The 17047-nt window shown below is 60.2% G+C and overlaps 1 protein-coding gene across 25 annotated transcripts in view; it reads right to left on the bottom strand.

Moving 5' to 3' along the window:
* Positions 1-17047, bottom strand: part of RIMBP2 (RIMS binding protein 2) — a 218550-nt gene that overhangs the window by 41060 nt on the left and 160443 nt on the right. For 24 of the 25 annotated variants that reach the window (XM_053206401.1, XM_053206397.1, XM_053206398.1 and 21 more), the window contains 5 exons: positions 10843-11044; positions 7649-7794; positions 6940-7019; positions 3274-3383; positions 116-928 (listed from right to left, as the gene is read on the bottom strand). In XM_053206401.1, coding sequence (XP_053062376.1) covers positions 116-928; positions 3274-3383; positions 6940-7019; positions 7649-7794; positions 10843-11044 — 1351 coding nt within the window. Of the gene's footprint in view, positions 1-115; positions 929-3273; positions 3384-6939; positions 7020-7648; positions 7795-10842; positions 11045-17047 lie in introns of those variants that run through there. The other variant, XM_053206409.1, reaches the window with a different exon arrangement.

Below are 17047 nucleotides of genomic sequence, written 5' to 3'. Positions count from 1 at the left end.
TCTCACCCACCCCTCCCCTCGTACAGGTGACAGCCCTTGCCCTCTCCCCCCGCCAGGGACCCCTCCCTCCCCCCCTCCCCCCCTCCCCCCCCCCCCCCGGGAGGACGGGGCTCACCTGCCGGCAACGTGGAGAACTCCACGAAGGCCTCCTTCTTTTCCCGCTGCTCCAGGGGCAGCTGCCACGGCATCTGGTGGGGCCTGGCCAGGACCTTCACCTTGTAGGCCACGTTGGGCCTGAGGTTGAAGAACTGGTACGTGTAGCTCGCGGCCCGGACCACGTCGAGCTCCTCCTCGTTGAGGAAGATGACGTGGCTGTAGTTGCTGTTGGCGGGCAGCCAGGAGAGCTGGGCCGAGATCTGGGTGATGTTGTCCACCCTCAGCTGGGAGGGGGCCACCGCCACGTCCTTGCCCACCAGCAGCGTGCAGCGCAGCTCGTCCGAGTGGCCCCTGCTGGTGGCGCACTGCACGGAGATGCGGTAGGTGCAGGCTGCCGTGTCGAGCTTCTCGATGAGGGCCTTGGTCCTGCTCCCCAGCGTGAGGCTCACGCGCGGCTCCTGGTCCACGAGCACGCTGTAGCTGCTCACGGTCCCCCAGCCCGGCGGCACTGCCGGCGGCTCCCAGGCCACAATGACACTTCTGGCGAGTTGTTTGATGAGGGTGATTTTCCTAGGGTAAGGCACGATGTCTTCTCCGACGTCGTCGACGCTCACGCCCAGCGTCTCCGCACCGCCGTCCGCGACGCCGGCGTCGATGGGGGTGGGGGCGTGCAGGTCCAGAATGTTCTCCCCCTCCGAGCCGATGCCCGAACGGTTGATGAGATTCTGGTCCTGCTCGTTCCCCAGCGTGCTTGCGGGCCGCGACTCGTTGTCCTGGACAAAATCCACAAAGTTGGAGGGCACCAAGCCCCTCTGCCCGTCCAGGAGCTCGCCTGTTGGTACAAAGGCAGTGAGATCACCCCGCCCTCGCATCGGGGCCCCGAGGTCCTGCCGGACCCGCACGGCTCCCCGACAGGGCCGTGTGGTACGGCAGTGGGATTCCACAGGTCGTCACGGACACCTGCTCAAACGTCCCGTCCTCGGGACCTTGCTCCCACCGCCTGCCCCCTGCGACCCGCGAACCCATCAGGCAGCGTGGCCCCCTGCTTAGCCAACACCTGCTACGGACACGGACACCCCATGAGCGCAGAGATCTCTTTCCTTTCATCACACTGAAGAGTCCTGGCACACAGTAGGTGCCCAGTAAATGTTTGTTTATGGACGAACAAACGTGCAGGAGACGAGGTTTTGGGAGGTTAAGAAAGTAAACGTCTTACTATTATTTTTGAGGGTATGATCACATGAATAGGATTTAAAGGTGACCTCTCCCCCTTGCAAAGCACACTGTGTATGTCCTAAGGAAGCTCCCAGAATGCCCGTTTGCTGTGAGAAAGAAACTGCCCATGTGGTGCCAGACCACCTGTAGGTTGAGTGGCAAAAAATTTCATCACACCAGCTCTCGTGGCTACTGGTGGCCACAGGGAGAACCTCTTCTTATTCTGCGAAATGCTCTCTTTTTAGTTGGGCTCAAAACCTGTTAGCAGCAGAGGTCTAAAAAACAGAAGTGTTTTGAGGAGCCTCAAAGATGCCGTGATTTGGGTAATCTCGCAGCACCAGCGGGACAGGCCATTTGCCCAGTACGTGGCAGGGCGTGGCGGGGAGGTGCCCGTTCCCAGTAGACCCTGGCCTCGGGAGACGTGTGATGGACCCAGAGGAAGGCACGTGACCATACGATGGGCCGTGGATTCCCCCAGAGTAAAGGGGGACTCCGGCCTGCTCCCGGCCCCACGTAGGGTGTGGGTCAGCTGGCACCCCCAGGATGCTCTCACGAGGGCCGGTGCTCGGGTGACACCGACAGTCATAACCGCACTCACCGTGCACCGGGTCCTGTCCTACCCGCCCTGCACCTCATTTACCCAAGGCTGCCCGCAGGTCGAATTCGCTTTCTCTGTTCTACACAGAGGAAGGCACAGAGACAAGGGAAATTCCCGAGCTTCGCAGCCCTGTTTGAATCAGGCCTCCAGAAAGCTGATGCGGGCAAGATGCCTGCTGTGAATATTCTAGAGATTTCCAACAAGGGTTTTCTGGAGGCCGCCTCGGGCGCCTGTTTCTACAGGTGTGAAAAACAGTGGTGGTGACGTGAACGTAGGTTAAGAGTTCGGGCTGTGCTGCCACCAGCCGTGGCGGATTTCTTGCGTGGACGGCCCACAGCTCTGCTACCACGTGCCTGGCAACTACTGGCGAGCGACGCAGCCCACGGCCGGGCGGCTGTTCAGCGTCAAGACGCAACCTGTGGGGCGCCCGGGTGGCTCGGTCGTTCGAGCATGACTTCAGCTCAGGTCATGATCTCACAGGTCATGAGTTTGAGCCCCACGTCGGGCTCTCTGTTGTTAGCGCAGAGCCTTTGGATCCCGTCCCCCCTCACTCTACCCCTCCCCCACTCCTCTCTCTCAAAACTAAACGTAAAAAAAAAAAAAAGGAAGCAATCCAACCTCACGTCCAGCAAACACCAGCTCAAAAGCCAACTGCGTCTATCAGCCCTGGGAACACTCAGCAAGGCCATGAAACAGGAGCCCGCTAATTTAGCAAGAACTGGTCCTACAGCTCAAGGTAAGAGGCCAAGACCCTTCCGTTCGTCCAGGGTGACTGAGCGACTGGGGACTGAGGAGTCTCGCGAGGCTCGTGAAGCCGCTGGTGCTGTCCCGAGCTCATGCTCAGGTTACAAAAGGGACGGAAGGTTAGGCGTCCCAGAGGGAGGGAGGAGGTCGCATTTCCCGATTTCGGACTGGGCGGGGCAGTAACCCTGAAGGGAGGGATCCAGCAGCACGTGGGGCAGACAGCCAGAAAGCCCAGAGATCAGTGGGATCGCCCTGAGCCAGGCGGGGTCATCTGTCCTGCCGGGAAGGAGGTCAGCTGGGGGTCCGGGGGTCCTGGGGCAGTAACATAGAAGACGCAACAGATCCCCTCTGGGAACAGCAGTCCGTCGGCCCGGTGTGTCCGCACAGCCACCCGGCGAGCTCTGCGGGGATGGACGTTGCAAACCTCTGCCAGTGCCTCAGGTCTGCGGGGTCAGGACACCCCACTCAGTCGTCAGAAGGGGGAAAGCTGAGGAGGGCGGGCGGAGGGTCAGGGCGGAGGGTTGGGGCGGGCAGGCGTAGCTAGGGGCCTGGCCCGTCCGCGGGGACCAGTCAGGTGCGCGGAGCAGCCCCGGCACCCACCGCCCCGCGCCCTAACAGACCTTCATAGAAGCCGTCTTCGTCCATGTCCCCGTACACGTAGAGGTACTTCCCCGCCGTGAGGGGCAGCTCAGCTTCCGGGTTCTCATTCGGCCCATCGAAGGGGTTGTAACTGGAGGAAGAAGGACACTCGTGGAGCAGGTGCTGCACGTGGAGGGCGGTGGGCACCTGCACCCCCGCGCCAGCCGTGTGCATGCCAGGAACGGCGGCAGCACCCGCGCTCTCGCACACACTCAAAACAGAGAGAGAATTCTGAAACTGAGGCGGACGCTCGGGGTCCCCGTGCCACATGACACACTGATGACCCTGATCTCAGTTCGTACCCGTCATGTCTGCCATAAGTGTTCGCATTAGTAAGCAAAGAAGAATCATTAACCCTATAATCTTTCCGTATGTACCGCTTAGCAAAGGTAGGACCACACCGCATTTACTTTGCAGTAATCTGCTTATTCTTTCCACTTTCCAGTATGCGTGACCCTCCCTCTAGCTCATGAAATATTCTATTGTGACCCTTTTTTTAAAAATTTTTAAGGTTTTTTTTTTTTTTTTGAGAGACAAAGAGAGAGAGAGACAAAGCCTGAGTGGGGGAAGGACAGAGAGGGAGACACAGAATCCGAAGCGAGCTCCAGGCTCCGAGCTGTCAGCGCAGAGCCCGACGTGGGGCTCGAACTCCCGAGCTGCGAGATCATGACCCGAGCCGAAGTCGGGTACTCAACCGACTGAGCCACCCAGCCGCCCCTCTGTCATGACCTTTTTTAATGGATGTGGAATATTCCACTGAACAGACTGGCATACTTCACTTAACCGATGTCCTAACACTAGGCACCAATGTGGCCTCTAAACTTTGGTTAATACAATCACCGTTGCGTCAAATATCCTCGTAAACGTGACGTTTTTTACAATCATGCCCGATGTGCAAATAAGACATACAGTAAACGAAATGGGGATTTTTTAAATTAGTTTAGAATAACGGAGAAGGCCCCAATAAAAATTAAAACAGCATCTGCTGATAGTCAAAGACGACAGGCACGTGTGGTAGAAATATAATAACGAGGCGATAGCGACTCGCACGCCAACAGTACCAGAAAGCTCACCAGCACTTCCGTGTACGTTTTACGAGATCAGCGTTCCATCTCGGCGAGACGAGCGAAGAAGATACTATTTCTCCCAATTTGAACCACAGAGTGAGGTCAGGGGCACCCGCCCAAAGTCACAAGCTCACAAAGAGGCCCGGGGTGGGGATGCTGGGGACCAACATCAAGGTCTCCTGACCCCTGTCCTCTGCAGGTTTAACGGCCCCAAGTCACCGTGCCCCTCACTGTCCGAGCCCAGGGTCTAGGGAAGTTTTGCAACAGTCTGATGGTTTTACTGAGTCAGTAACTGCCAGGGGCCATCTGCATAAGGAAGAGACGTAGATGGATGTTTGATGTGATAGCCCAGCGGGCGGATGAGGAGAGTAAGCAGCTGCCGGCAGAGGGAATGGCGCGTGCAAAGGCCCAGAGGCAGGAGCAGGGTCCCGCTGGGGCGCCAAGAGTCAGCCGGGCTGGAGGAGGGTGCTGATCGCAGGAGCGTCGAGGGATAGGGACTGGCAGGGTCCCCGTGGGTGTGGATTTGATCTTCGGTGCTGGGAGGTATCGGGATTTAAGGCAGGAAGTGATGTGACCACACCTGCATTCGGTAGAGACACTCGGGCGCCCCATGGATGGGGAGCCGGCAGGTGGCAGGTGGGGCGAGGACACTGGATCAGGAGTGGCTCAAGAGGTGATGGAAACGGGCTTTGGCGGGGGGAGGCTGAAAGCTGAGTCAGGGTCGGCAGATGGGGTCACACGTACTGAGCCGGGTCCACAGTCAGGCGCGGCTGCACCGAGAAAGCGGGGCAAGGGTCAGTTCGGGGTGTCTCGCGTGATGCACCGAACGCGCGAGCTCAGAGTTCTGTGTCTGCAAAGCCGTTTGCACAGAGCGATGGTGGTTTCGGGCGGGCAGGAGAGGTGGGGGCAGAGGCAGACGGACCGCAGGCGACCATCCCAGGAGGTGACTGCGCCAGCCACTGAGGGGGGGGCGGCCTCAGGCAGGTATTGTCTCGTTTCAGGTTTGGGGAAACCTCCACAGGCTTATTGAATGATGTCCGTGTTTGGTCCCAGGGGATCCCCCCAAACTCCTGCCTTTACCTTCAGAACCACCCCAGCGGGGGTGGTAAGGTACGAAGAGAACTCAGACGTGCAAAGTTCTCTCTGCACTATTCGGTCTCACGTGGTTCGGGCTTCTTTGGCAGGGTGGCTGAAAGAGTCACAAAGCCAGCACCAGCACCACATCAAGGGCACCAACAAAGAAGAGAACGAACGAGGGGACATCGTGCACTTGGGCCGTGCCTGGTGACGGCAACGGCAGACGGAAGCCGGTTGGTCAGCCCGTCTTCTTCCGTGCCCGACTTCACGCTGGCTACAGAACGCATCCACGGGGTGCACCGGCTGTTGGGCCCCTGTTCCCGGAATGAGACCTCGCCTCTCCTGGAAGAGGAGGGAATGCGAGCCCAGGGCACACGGCACGCGGGGAGGCTGGAGAGGCTGGGGAGTGTGGCTCGCCAGGGCGCAGGCCAGCTGGGAAGTGAGCCAGTCCCGAGAGCCCAGTTCAGCGCGAGAGCCATTACGAAGGGCTCCCACTGGAGAAAACGGAACACGTGCCAGGTATACCGACCGGCGGAAACCAAGGACGAGAGGCTGGGTCCTCATCGAGCGTGAGGAACGGGAGACGTAAACTATGTGGTTTATGGCTAACTCCTTCCCGTGGCAGAATCTGGTCTCGGGCTTGCCGGCACTGTCCCCAGGTAGCGGAGTTGTGGAGAGGCAGCTACCCCACACCCGTCTCAGAATTGGGGGGGGTCGTTCCCCACAAAGACTCTGAGGGTCGTTCAGACCAGATGGCTCCTTAGTTCCCACTGAGCGTGGACACCACAGGACCCCAGCGAGAAATTAGCGAGGGGCGCCTCGCAAGTGTGAGGACCCCAGAAAGGCAGTAAACGGGGGCTCTGGACAAGAATGTGGCCCTGTGAGTTTCAGCTTGCCACCTGCCGAGGGCTAAACCGTCCCCCTGAATGTTGGTTCAGGTCCTAGCCCCCCAGTGTGGGGAACATGACCTTACTTGGAAATAGGGTCTTGGCAGATGCGATCAGGATGGGGTCGTGCTGGAGTCGGTGGGCCCCCATCCGGCGACTGGTGTCCTTACTGACAGAGAGAGAGAGAACGAGCAGATGCACAGGGATGTGGCCACGTGAGGCCGGGCAGAGACCACAGGGATGCACCCATAACCCAGGGACGCCTGGAGCACCAGAAGCTACAAGAGCCCCCAGTGAGCACAGCCTTGCTGAGCCGATCCCGCACTTCCCGCCTCCAGAGCCGCCAGAGAACGTGCTTCTGCTGGTTCAAGTCTCCCACTTTCCGTAAGTCGTTAACGGCCGTCCTGAGAAACAAATGCACCTTCTACTCGCTTTCCATCAGAACCGACAACAAACCTTCCCCGTCTCCCGAGTCTGGCCGAACTGCCTGCCTTCGGCCGAGGACCCAGGGCGGGTGGGGAGGGGAGCACGCCCAGACCCGCGGCCCCATCAGCCCCAAGGCACCCCCCGCACGTCCACGGATGCTCGGAGATGCAGAGAGGAGCTTCGTGCTTACCTGTAGCGGGCAACACACAGGTGGACTTTCCCCGAGTGCCTCTGCTGCTTGGAGGAACTGGAGCTGTGTTCATTAGCCATCTGGTAAAGACACAAACCACGTTCAGGTTACGCGGCGGCGGGGGTCACGTCTTTGCGGGAAGCACACAGGAAACCCTTCAGTCTCGCTGAGCCTTCTCCCCCCAGACCGCGGAGCTCCCGTGAGCCCCGACTAGACCAACTTCTGTGTCTCGGGCACCGGCCCGGAGATGAAGCGGCTCCCTCAGTGCGGGCCCCCTGGTCACACAGAAGGACGTTTATAAAGAACGCATCTTCCCGAGCCAAAAGTGGACTGGAGGTGGGACCCCCCAACACGGGGTGTGGGACTCGCCGGGCAGACCGTGCAAGATTGCCAGGCCCTACCGGGCATCTGTGGACACACAGACGGACAATGACCCACGGCCTCTGCTCACAGGGGCTCGGCCCTGCGAGGGAGACAGACACCGTCCGCCGCGATCACGTGTCAAAGGGTGCCTGGTGCTGTGGGGCTGAGACAACCGGGAATACTGCATGGAGGAGGTGACATGAGGGCCGATGAAGACCAGATATGGGAATCTACAGGAGGAAGGGAAGACGCCCGGAGGGAGAGGGAGGAGGAAGGGGGAGGAAGGAAGGTGAGAGGACCAACGTGTTCCCACCAGACGGATCCGCATGGGCGGGCCAGAACTCACGTCTGATTCAAATCTGCATCTTGGGCTAGCGGATCTCGACAGAAAGGTGGGCTTGATGGGCAGAGGCTCCGGCTTGTCACCAGGGAGCGGGAGGGGCCGGATATAGTCCCCGGTCACAGTGCGGCTTCCGACGGTGCTCTCCTGACCTGGCCACGACATCGACACAATTTGAACAAGGATGCCAGTGAGGTGACAGACACGTGGGTCCTTTGACTTTCCAGCGTGCCCGTCCCCCTCGCTGGCACCAGCCTCAGGTTTTCATCTTGGGAGCTGCCTGCTTCCTGCCCTCAGTCCCCACTGGCCACCTGACCCCATGCCCCGCCAGGCCATCCCCCTGGCAGAGTCCACTCCTGGCTGTGAGGATGGTCTGGTGGCGATGGCATTGTTAAACATGCGGTGGGAAGGTCCAGCCACGGGGAATTAAAAGAACCCACAGGGAAAGAGCCTCTCCTTTTCCCTGGCTGCAAACTGAGAGGCTGTGAGGCCTGGTGATGCTGCAGCCACATTGCCCCCAGGAGGCGGAAGGTCTGTCCCACCAGAACTGGCTCCTAGAAGGGGAGCCGCCAGATGGGTAGGAAACGCATCCTGGGGCGCAGTTGGAGCCCCCGAATCCAGCTGTGCGGGAGCCAGACATACTGGCTCATCTACTCCAGGTGATAAGCAAGTTCCCTGCGGCTCACACCCATTTAGGTCAGCATCGCTGTCATTTACGACCCAAAGTGTCCTAATTTACATACAAAGCGGCCAAGAGGCTGGGAATGTTTAGAATTCCAAGCAGAAGCACAGGAGCAGTGATTCCCTCCCTGACCTCTCTGTCCAGCCTCTGTCCGCAGTGGCCAGACCTCGGGATCATCTCACCGAAGATTCAACCTGCCGAGTCCACGCTGGGAAAGGCCAAATGATTCGCAGTAAGGTGGGAAGTGTCCCTACAGAGGCTTTCACCGGCCAGGGGCCCCGCGGCTCCGGCCCGGTTAAAAGAACTGTGGGATAACACCCCTGAAATGGAATCAGGCCAGAACAGACACAGGGCCCTGCTGGGGCGTCAGATCCCAGAGAGCAGAGGTGTGGCCTGGTCACTGCCATCTGTCCCCACTGCTCACGGCAGCGCTCGGCATACAGCAGGTGCAAAGTGATGCTGCGCAAATGCGCGCCCAGGAGCCCCGGGGCACCAGCTGAGAAGGAGGAAAGGCCAACCTCTGACCCACGGCCGGTCCGACCCCTGGCAGTAGAAGTCACGAGTCCCGCTTTTGGACAGAAGCTGTTTGAGCAGGTGCACAGTCGACTGTTTCCTCTTTGAAGGAACATTCCAAACACAGAGGCTGTGCCTCCAGCCCAGCACTCCTGAGGAAGAACAGTGGGGCCAGTGCCCTACGCCAGCCTCAGAGGAACGTGGAGCCACGGTTGGCGATGCCACAAGGGCAAGGGTGAAGCCAGGGGCACGTGGGCCCTGCCAATGGCGCCCCCTCGTGGGGCGAGGTCACTGACTGTTACATGAGCTATGTCCATCCAGGCGGCTGTGTGGAAGGCTTGCTACAAACCTATTCGCACACCAGGATCTCATCGATCTGCCTGGTGGCGACCCAGAACCACTGTGGGTCTGAGTGCCCACCTTCCACCACCGCGGGTCACACCCTGTTCTCCAGATTGTTTCAATACCGAGCCACTCCCACTGGACACACGTCTGCATGCCTCACAGAGGCGCGCACACAGCAGCCCAAGACACCATGGGGAGAAGGGATGGCTGGCCACGTGGGCCGGGGTGGGCACGCGATGGTGGGTCGGGTGCTCTGCTGTGACCAGCCTGCAGACCCGACGTGGGTGAGGACCCACCTGCCCCAGCGGTCTGGGGCTCTGGTGCACACCAGGCAGAGGTTCCATGTGACAGGCCCCTGTTAAACCCTAGGTGCCACGAAACCACAGGCTTCCCTGGGCCGTAACTCTGCACTCAGAGGCTGCGTTTTTCAGTGCACGCGGGCGTTCTGCGTGGCCTCCAGGCACCTTGTCCCTGTCCCTGAGGATCTGACGTGTCCCCGTCCCGTGTCAGGATCTTGAAAAGCATCACCGGCCAACCTCATGCGGCCACCCGGTGTAAGAATGTTTGTCTCATCTAGTGACAGCTGAAACTGTCCTACCCCTTCTCATCCTTCAGACGGCACAGCCCAATGTCCTTTCCTAGAGCCAGGCTTCTTCGTCCGCCTGGTCTGAAGCAGTCCTGGGTCACTTTCTAGCTTGTCACTCTGTCCTCACGCATCTGTCCCCTTGTCTGTCTCCAGCCACCAAGAGGCGTTTCCACAGGGGCCTGGCCAGCTGGCTGACCTCACAGCCGCAGCCCTGACACACGGGCTAGGTGCACCATGCCCTCGGAACACCTTGGAGGGGTGTGCAGACCCTCCTCCCTCTGCCCTGCTGCTCACAGCCACGTGGCACATAGCTAATGACTGAGCGGGAAGGACGGGGCACATCATTTATCAAGACAAAGGCAGCCTCGCTTTGTCTTAATATCACGAAGCATCAGAAAGAAACGATCACGTATTTTGATGCCAACAGGGAGAAACCTGGACGTTCTCTCTCCGACGGAACTCAAAAGGGGGGGGCTCTGACACTCATCTCCCCAAATTAAAAACAACAGTAACTTTTAAACAGGCGGGTATTCTTGCAACCCCCGTGTCCTGGGACGTCCCGACTGATCAAGGCAGCCTCTGTGCCCCAGCTGGAAGCCGCGGCGAGGCCTGAGGACACACGTCTGCGCTCTCCATGCTGGATACAAAGACGAAATCCCTCCCCCGACGTGCGAGGTCCATCCCCATCCTGCGTCCTGAGCACAAGTGTGACGGGGGGCGCTCAATTCACCGCCGTCACCGTCGCCGCCTGAGCAGGAACAGAAATCGGTCCCCACACGGAGGGGGCAGGGCACGAAGGTGGGAGGCGGCCGCAGCCCAGCGGTGCACCTCGTGGACCCCGGCCTCGCCCCGGTCTCTCTCCAGGGCACACGGCCGCACGAGGAGCGTGTCTGCCGATGGCATCGCGTGCTCAGAACGGGGGCTGGTGCACCGTGCGTGCGCAGTGACTGCGGTTGGCCCGCCGTCGTTCGGAGCCCTGGGACGCCGGTGCCTAGGCCGGCGGGTCAGACAGACGCTCACTACGCACGCCCAGATGCAGGGCCACCGGCCGTCCCTCCTCCGCCACGCACTCACCTTTGCCGATGGAGGGGCTGAGTCCGTTCATGAATTGCGGGAAAGGCTTGCCTGGCGTGGGGACGTCTACGGAGACGCCAGGGCCGACTCCCAGCAGGTCGATCTTCCCGGCGTGCTGCCGGAGCCTCTCCAGGTCCTGCGACAGCAGGCTGAACTGCTCACTCTGCGTCCGGCATTTCTCCTCCAGCTCCCGAACCTTGCTCTGCACGGCAGACGCACGGACACGCGGTCAGGGGCGGGCGGTGGGGGACACGTGTGTCTGTGCGTCTGCGTGTGAAAGCGTGTGAACGCGTGTGTGCACACGTGTGCTGCCTCCCACCTCCATAGGAGGACAGTGTCCCATCAAACCAAGCGTCCTGAGCGGCCTGGCCGTTGTTCCTCACCAGACAGACGTGGGAAACCACAGGTGCAGAGAAACCCTACGGACGGTCAGCTCCCAGCCAACTGTGGATTGTTCTGGGCTGTGTGTGCGGCCCAGGGACTGGTGGTGGACACGCCCCACCGGAGCCATTTGAAACTTGGAGTGCGAGGCAGTGACACAGCCCAGACACGGGGGCAGCCCGGCTACTAACCCGCCGACCCGTTCAAGGAACCTAACCCCAAAGAAGTGCTTTGGCAATAACCGGGAACTTCTACCTGCTACATTCGGTCAGCAACATAGGCGCCATCTGCAGACATCCAGAGGGGTCTCGGGAGCACCGGGGAGGGCGGGGGGCTCCCCCAGACACGCATCAGGGAAGGGGCAGCTCCCTGCTGACTGCCTGCTCCTGTCCCAGCCGGTTCTCAGGTTGGGGGGGGGGGGGCTGGAGACACACTCCCCGCTCCCCACTCACGGACCACACTTCCCATCCCGGTGCAGACACAAGGCTTTGCCATGGGGACCAGAGCATCCCGCCCTGTCCACGGAGGGGCGGGGTGCACGCCAGGGAGGGAGGCAAGCAGGGTCAGCTCCACCCCTTCCCTGCAGTACTGCCCCCCTACGCTGCTGCATTAGCTCCTGGGCTATTTCTCCTCTGTCTCCCGCACCGTGAGCTCCAAGCCTCTCTGGTTCCCTCCCTGATACAGCCTCAGTGCTTTTCACAGAATCAGGCCCACAGTAGGTGCTCGACACGTCTGCCGAATCCACGAAAGGGGGAACCGATTTGCTGTGCGGGGGGCTTACTTCGTCTGCACAGAAGTCCTGCCTTCGCTCCGTCTCTTATTCCATGATAAACGGCAAATCCCGTTTACTGTGTTATTGATTTGCCGTACTGCCCGGTTCCCCCACTAACGTGCCAGCCCCACGAGGGCAGGAGCTGCTGGCTTTCCTGCGTCATCCCCTGCACTTGGAACAGAGCTCGGTGGCGAGTCCACCTTCAGAAGGCATGTGGTTCACACAGGTGTGCACGCAGGAGGGTGGGGACAGCCAGGGATGGCCCGCAACTGTGGAGAGCCAGCAACAGAGGTGCCTTTCCTTCCCCCCCCCCGCCCCTCCTCCTCCCTTTCCTCTCCCCCTCCCCTTCTCCCTCCCCCTTCCCTTCCTCCTCCCCCCTTCATCCTCCTTTTCTACCCCTCTTCCTCCTTCCTCCCCCTCCCCCCCTTCCCCTCCTCTGGCATTAAGCTTTCCAGCTCCTCAGTATAGAATGAAGTGCTATTTGTGTCTGAGATCAGGGATTTCTAAAAATAAACCTAACAAACCCCAAGCCTATAATTAATTTCTTTGATTCATTAAAAAAAAAAAAAAGCAGCAGGCTTCTTTTAAAAAGCTGAATGAGCTTGTCTGTGACAGCTGTCTCCAGCGAGGAAGGCAGAGAAGCGACATCAGCCAGCGCTCCCAGGCGCAGGCGGGGGACACTGGGACGGCGTCAGACCCGCCCCCAGCCCGGGCCGCCGGGACCCAAGTACGGGGTAACATCTGCCCCAGGGCAGAGCCGCGAGCCCTTGGGGGACAGGCAGGCGGGCTACCCCCCTTGGGCGAGGGGCGCTGGAAGGCCTGAGCTCCCCTGGGTTATCCAGGTGGGCTCCCAGGTGCCGGCGCTGGTGTGTGGGGTATCAGGTGGCTCGTGGGAGAACACGAGCACCACTGAGACGGCCGTGAGTTCATTTTCATGTGCGTCACGACAAATTCCGGCAGATCAAATCCTCAGCACTGTGTGCACGTGACAAGTGACCTTGCTAAAAACAGCAAACAGATTCCTCGCTTATGTGACACTCTAGAAATGACAAAGCCATAGTGACGGACAACAAATCAGCAGTTGTCGGGGCCGGGGCCGTGGGAGGGCGTGACTCCCAAGGGGTACCAGGAGGGGGTGTCTTTGGGGCGATGGGGCATCCCTATTCCCACGGTGGCGACACGAATCTCTACGTACAACTGACCCCACGGAACTTCACACGAGATGGGGAAGAAGATGGGGAAGAGGATGAACGTAGAAACGGGCAAAATCCACGTAACGGCTTGTAGCCTGGCGGCCCGGCTTGCGCCAACACAGGCTCTGGGCCTGAGAGTGTGTCACGGCCCCGGGAGCCAGGCGAAGGGAACGTGGGAAGGATCGTAGCGGTTTATGTACCTTCTTGTGCGTCTCAAATTATTTCAAGATAAAAAGTTTTTAAAAATGAGCAGATTCAACGAAAGTACGAAATGATGCTGCAGGCGGCCTGCAGGCGCCAGGAACATCTCAGTGGCGCGTGAACGGTGTTGCGTGCAGAGCGCGGCCGAGGTCCTGACGGGTCGCCGCTGGATCCTGGCGCCTGAGACACACGTGGGGCCGGCTGGAGCTGTCTGGCTTGGGGTTTCCGGGACAGGGCGGGGCACAGAGGTGGAGGAGGGCGACCGAGCTCCCCTGGCCGGGCCCCGCAGGACTCGGACACACGGGGAGACGGGGCACATGGAGGCACCCAGTGGCAGCATCCTTCCTGTGCCGCTGTGACCACGGCGTCCTTGGCACCCGCTGCTGGCAGGCCCAGGACCTGAGCCCCCTGAGAATGGCCCTCAGTGACTCCCTCCTTCCGGGGTGTGTTCCTGTGTCCAGGGTCCCCTTCAGCAACGGGGACGGTGACACGCCGCCTCCCCTGCGGCCGGCTCTGCTGGGAGCAGACCTCAGAGCATCGGGGTGCCTGGGGCGCCCACGGAGGCTGGCGGGGAATGCCAGTGGGGAGGGGAGCAGGGGCAAGACCGCGGGATGTCGGGGGGGGGGGGGGGGCGGGGACACAGCGCACCAGGGCATGAGTGTCCTGTCTGCATCCACTCAGCACCGTCCAGACCCACCATGGGCAAAACTTTGTCTCCCGAGAGCAACAGAAAGTCTTCAGTATAATGAAAAATGTCTCAGTTTTTAAATGCCAACAAGTATCTCAGAGGCCAACAAACAGTCCGGGCTGATGAGTCCCATCTAGAGACGGCACGGTGGCTCCATGACTCCCGGCTAGTGTCCCCGGCACCAGCTCAGGCTGGCCTGGGTGGCCCTCGTGGCCCACAGGATGATCCCCCGCAGGGTCTGGGGCTCCAGGCTGTCAGATGGATAGCTGACAGTCTTTCTGGATGAACAGCACAGACTTCTACTCCAGGGCAATCGGCCGGCACCACTGAGAAGCCCTTCTCGGGGTGGGCAGCATGACGCTAGGACGGCTGTGGCCCGGAGCCACCTGTCCCGAACACGTCTGCTCTCTGTGCCTCTATCGGCCAGCCATGCTCACCGGTATGGCCCAAATCAGGAAAAACGAAACAACCCTGATGAAATGGTCAGCTTTTCCCTATGCACAATGAATGGGAGAAACAGACAATTACCGGTGACATTAAAGGTACCATCCCACCCTCGAGCGAACAGGGCATAAGACTGCAGGCCCCAAGCCTCTAAACGGTCCTGCGTCCAGATACTGATCAGAGGACGTCTGACTGCCCAAGGCCACAGGGACCAGGCTCCGTCAGGCTGACATCTTCCCTCGAGCACACCTTCCATGGGAGCTGATGGCAGAAGGTCCTGATGGCGCAGACAGGATGTTGCTGGGCTACAGGACAAACACGGGTGTGCCGTGTTGTGCCTGTCTGTCAGGGCATTTGCTTGATCCACATCTGTCCACGTGAGGCCACTTGGTCTGGGCCTTGCTTCCATCATAACCTGGGGTAAAGGTGTAGGGGGGTGGCCGAGCCTCTCCCACCTCCAGGTGCTCCCAGAGAGAACGGAGGAGTCGAGCCGGCCACGCCTAACTGCCTCTCCCGCTCCGGCCTCGCTTCCCCTCCGGGCATCAAGGGCAACGGCTGTAGGGCAGCAGGACGTCAACCCTCGGAACCCAGGAGCTTCGGGTGCCTGTTCTCTATAGCCTGGGTGGGTGGAGACTCAGAACAGCGAGGAGATGGGAGCTGGGGACCTGTGACACCCAACGTGCACTGCACGGGAAGACACTCCCTCTGGAAGCTCCATCAGGCTCTCCCCCTCCCGGAAGACAGGAAGGATTTCCGGGAGCACAGCGTTCTGGCCTGGCTATAGGGGCAGGGGTGGCACGGGTGGCAGATGCGGGCCAGCGGCTGGGAGGTGCCTCTGAGGGTCCCAGAGTCACCAGCAGGAGGAACCACTTCCCCGCAAACAGGAAGGCAGCAGTGACCCCGCTGATCCGCCCGGCTGGCGTATTTGAACAAAAGTATTTATTTCAGGATTCAGGGCATTGTCGCCTCCCGGGTGGGTGGCCTCCCAGGAAGCCGGCCACCTGCAGGCATCAGGAGTGGGGGCCGCTCAGAAGCGGCTGTGTTCTGACTGCGGCAGGAACAGATGGCACAGTCATCAGGCAAGTCAACTATCCCTGGAAGAAACGCAGCGACTTGCACATTTGGATGCGGGTATTTATAAAGATGACGGAAACACACCACGAGCACGATCGCTAGCGGGCCCAGCTCGGCCACTGGGTAGTTCACGTCTGGCGCTCGGGCTTCGTGAAGGAGAGCCACGCGGGGTGCCGTGCCTGGTCACCGGCGTCCGAGCAGGGCCGCCGTGGATCATCAGAACAGCAGGCGAAACCAGGGAGCGCTGCAGGCAGCCTGGGAGCAGCGGCTGTGTGTGGCGTCCTGACGTGCAAACAGGACTCGGGAGCCGTTTCTGAGCGCCACACGCCTGCTGCGTGCCAGGCGCTGCCGGGGTCTCTCACGCATTCTCGCGGGCCGTCAGGGGGACCCACGGGGTAAGGAGGTAGGAGCCCAAGGCACAGTAAGGAAGTAAGGCCAAGGTGCGCAAAAGCCAGGGTCACACCACCAGGCAGTGGCCGGACGAGGTCAGGCCTCTGAGTCCAGGCTCTGAGCTCGCTCTAGATTCTGGACCCCCCCGCTCACTCACGGGGGGGGCCCCCGCTCACTCACGGGGGACCTGGAGGCAAGTCAATCACACAGCCTCAGTGGGCCTCGCTGCCTTCTCCTATAACATAGGGCAAAGCACGTGTTCCAGAACCCAGTGGCAAACTGCAAGGTCAGACCCTGGGGGGCAGGGTGGGGACTCCGTTGCAGAAGCTAGAAACCTACCCTCCGTGGGCAAAACCTCAGCACGGACACTGCTGGGGGTGGGGGATCGGGTATCCTAGTAACTCAGTCACCCAAGCCCCCTCACACACACCCACCCCCCCAGCCAGACGTCTCTTTTCAGCACCTTGGAGCCCATGCAAGTCTATCAGAATCCCCTAGATTTCACCATTAGTGGGGACACTCAGTGCCATCGTCCCTGTGACCCCATGAATGAAGGAATGCCTTCTGCTGCCAGTTTCATACCCGTCTGGGTCGGCTCCTGCCTGCAAGCAGAGCCCATGGGAAAATCCACAGAAGCGCGTGGACGGGCTGAGTTCCAGAACCTCTGCAGGATGATGCAATCTTGACACTGAAACGAACCGCGTCGTAGCCAAGGGGAGACTCCGGTAAGGGAAGCCGTCTCTCCAGTTGAGGTCTTACATCCTACAGTGTGTGGACCCAGCACGGCTAAAACACAAGTGTCTTAAACATTTGCTTTGGTTCGTACGAGTGAGCGTTTCCCCAACTGTCCAACTTAAGTCGCACTGGATTCTAAGCTGGTGGGTCTGGACCATTGGAGTTTTCCTGCTTCGGTACAGACACCCTCTGTCACGTGGTTTTACGGGGGCAGATAAGCACCAATCGCTGGCGGGACCTCGGAACTCCTGAATCGCCTTCAGGGGTACCAACAGTGAGCAGAGGCGGCATCAGGGACACAGAGCTGGACTCGGGGGGTTAGTCCCG

This window comes from Acinonyx jubatus, chromosome D3, assembly GCF_027475565.1.
Source record: "Acinonyx jubatus isolate Ajub_Pintada_27869175 chromosome D3, VMU_Ajub_asm_v1.0, whole genome shotgun sequence".
NCBI classification, from domain to species: domain Eukaryota; kingdom Metazoa; phylum Chordata; class Mammalia; order Carnivora; family Felidae; genus Acinonyx; species Acinonyx jubatus.
Note: the sequence above shows the minus strand (reverse complement) of the source record. Positions and strands in the feature narration are given on the sequence as shown.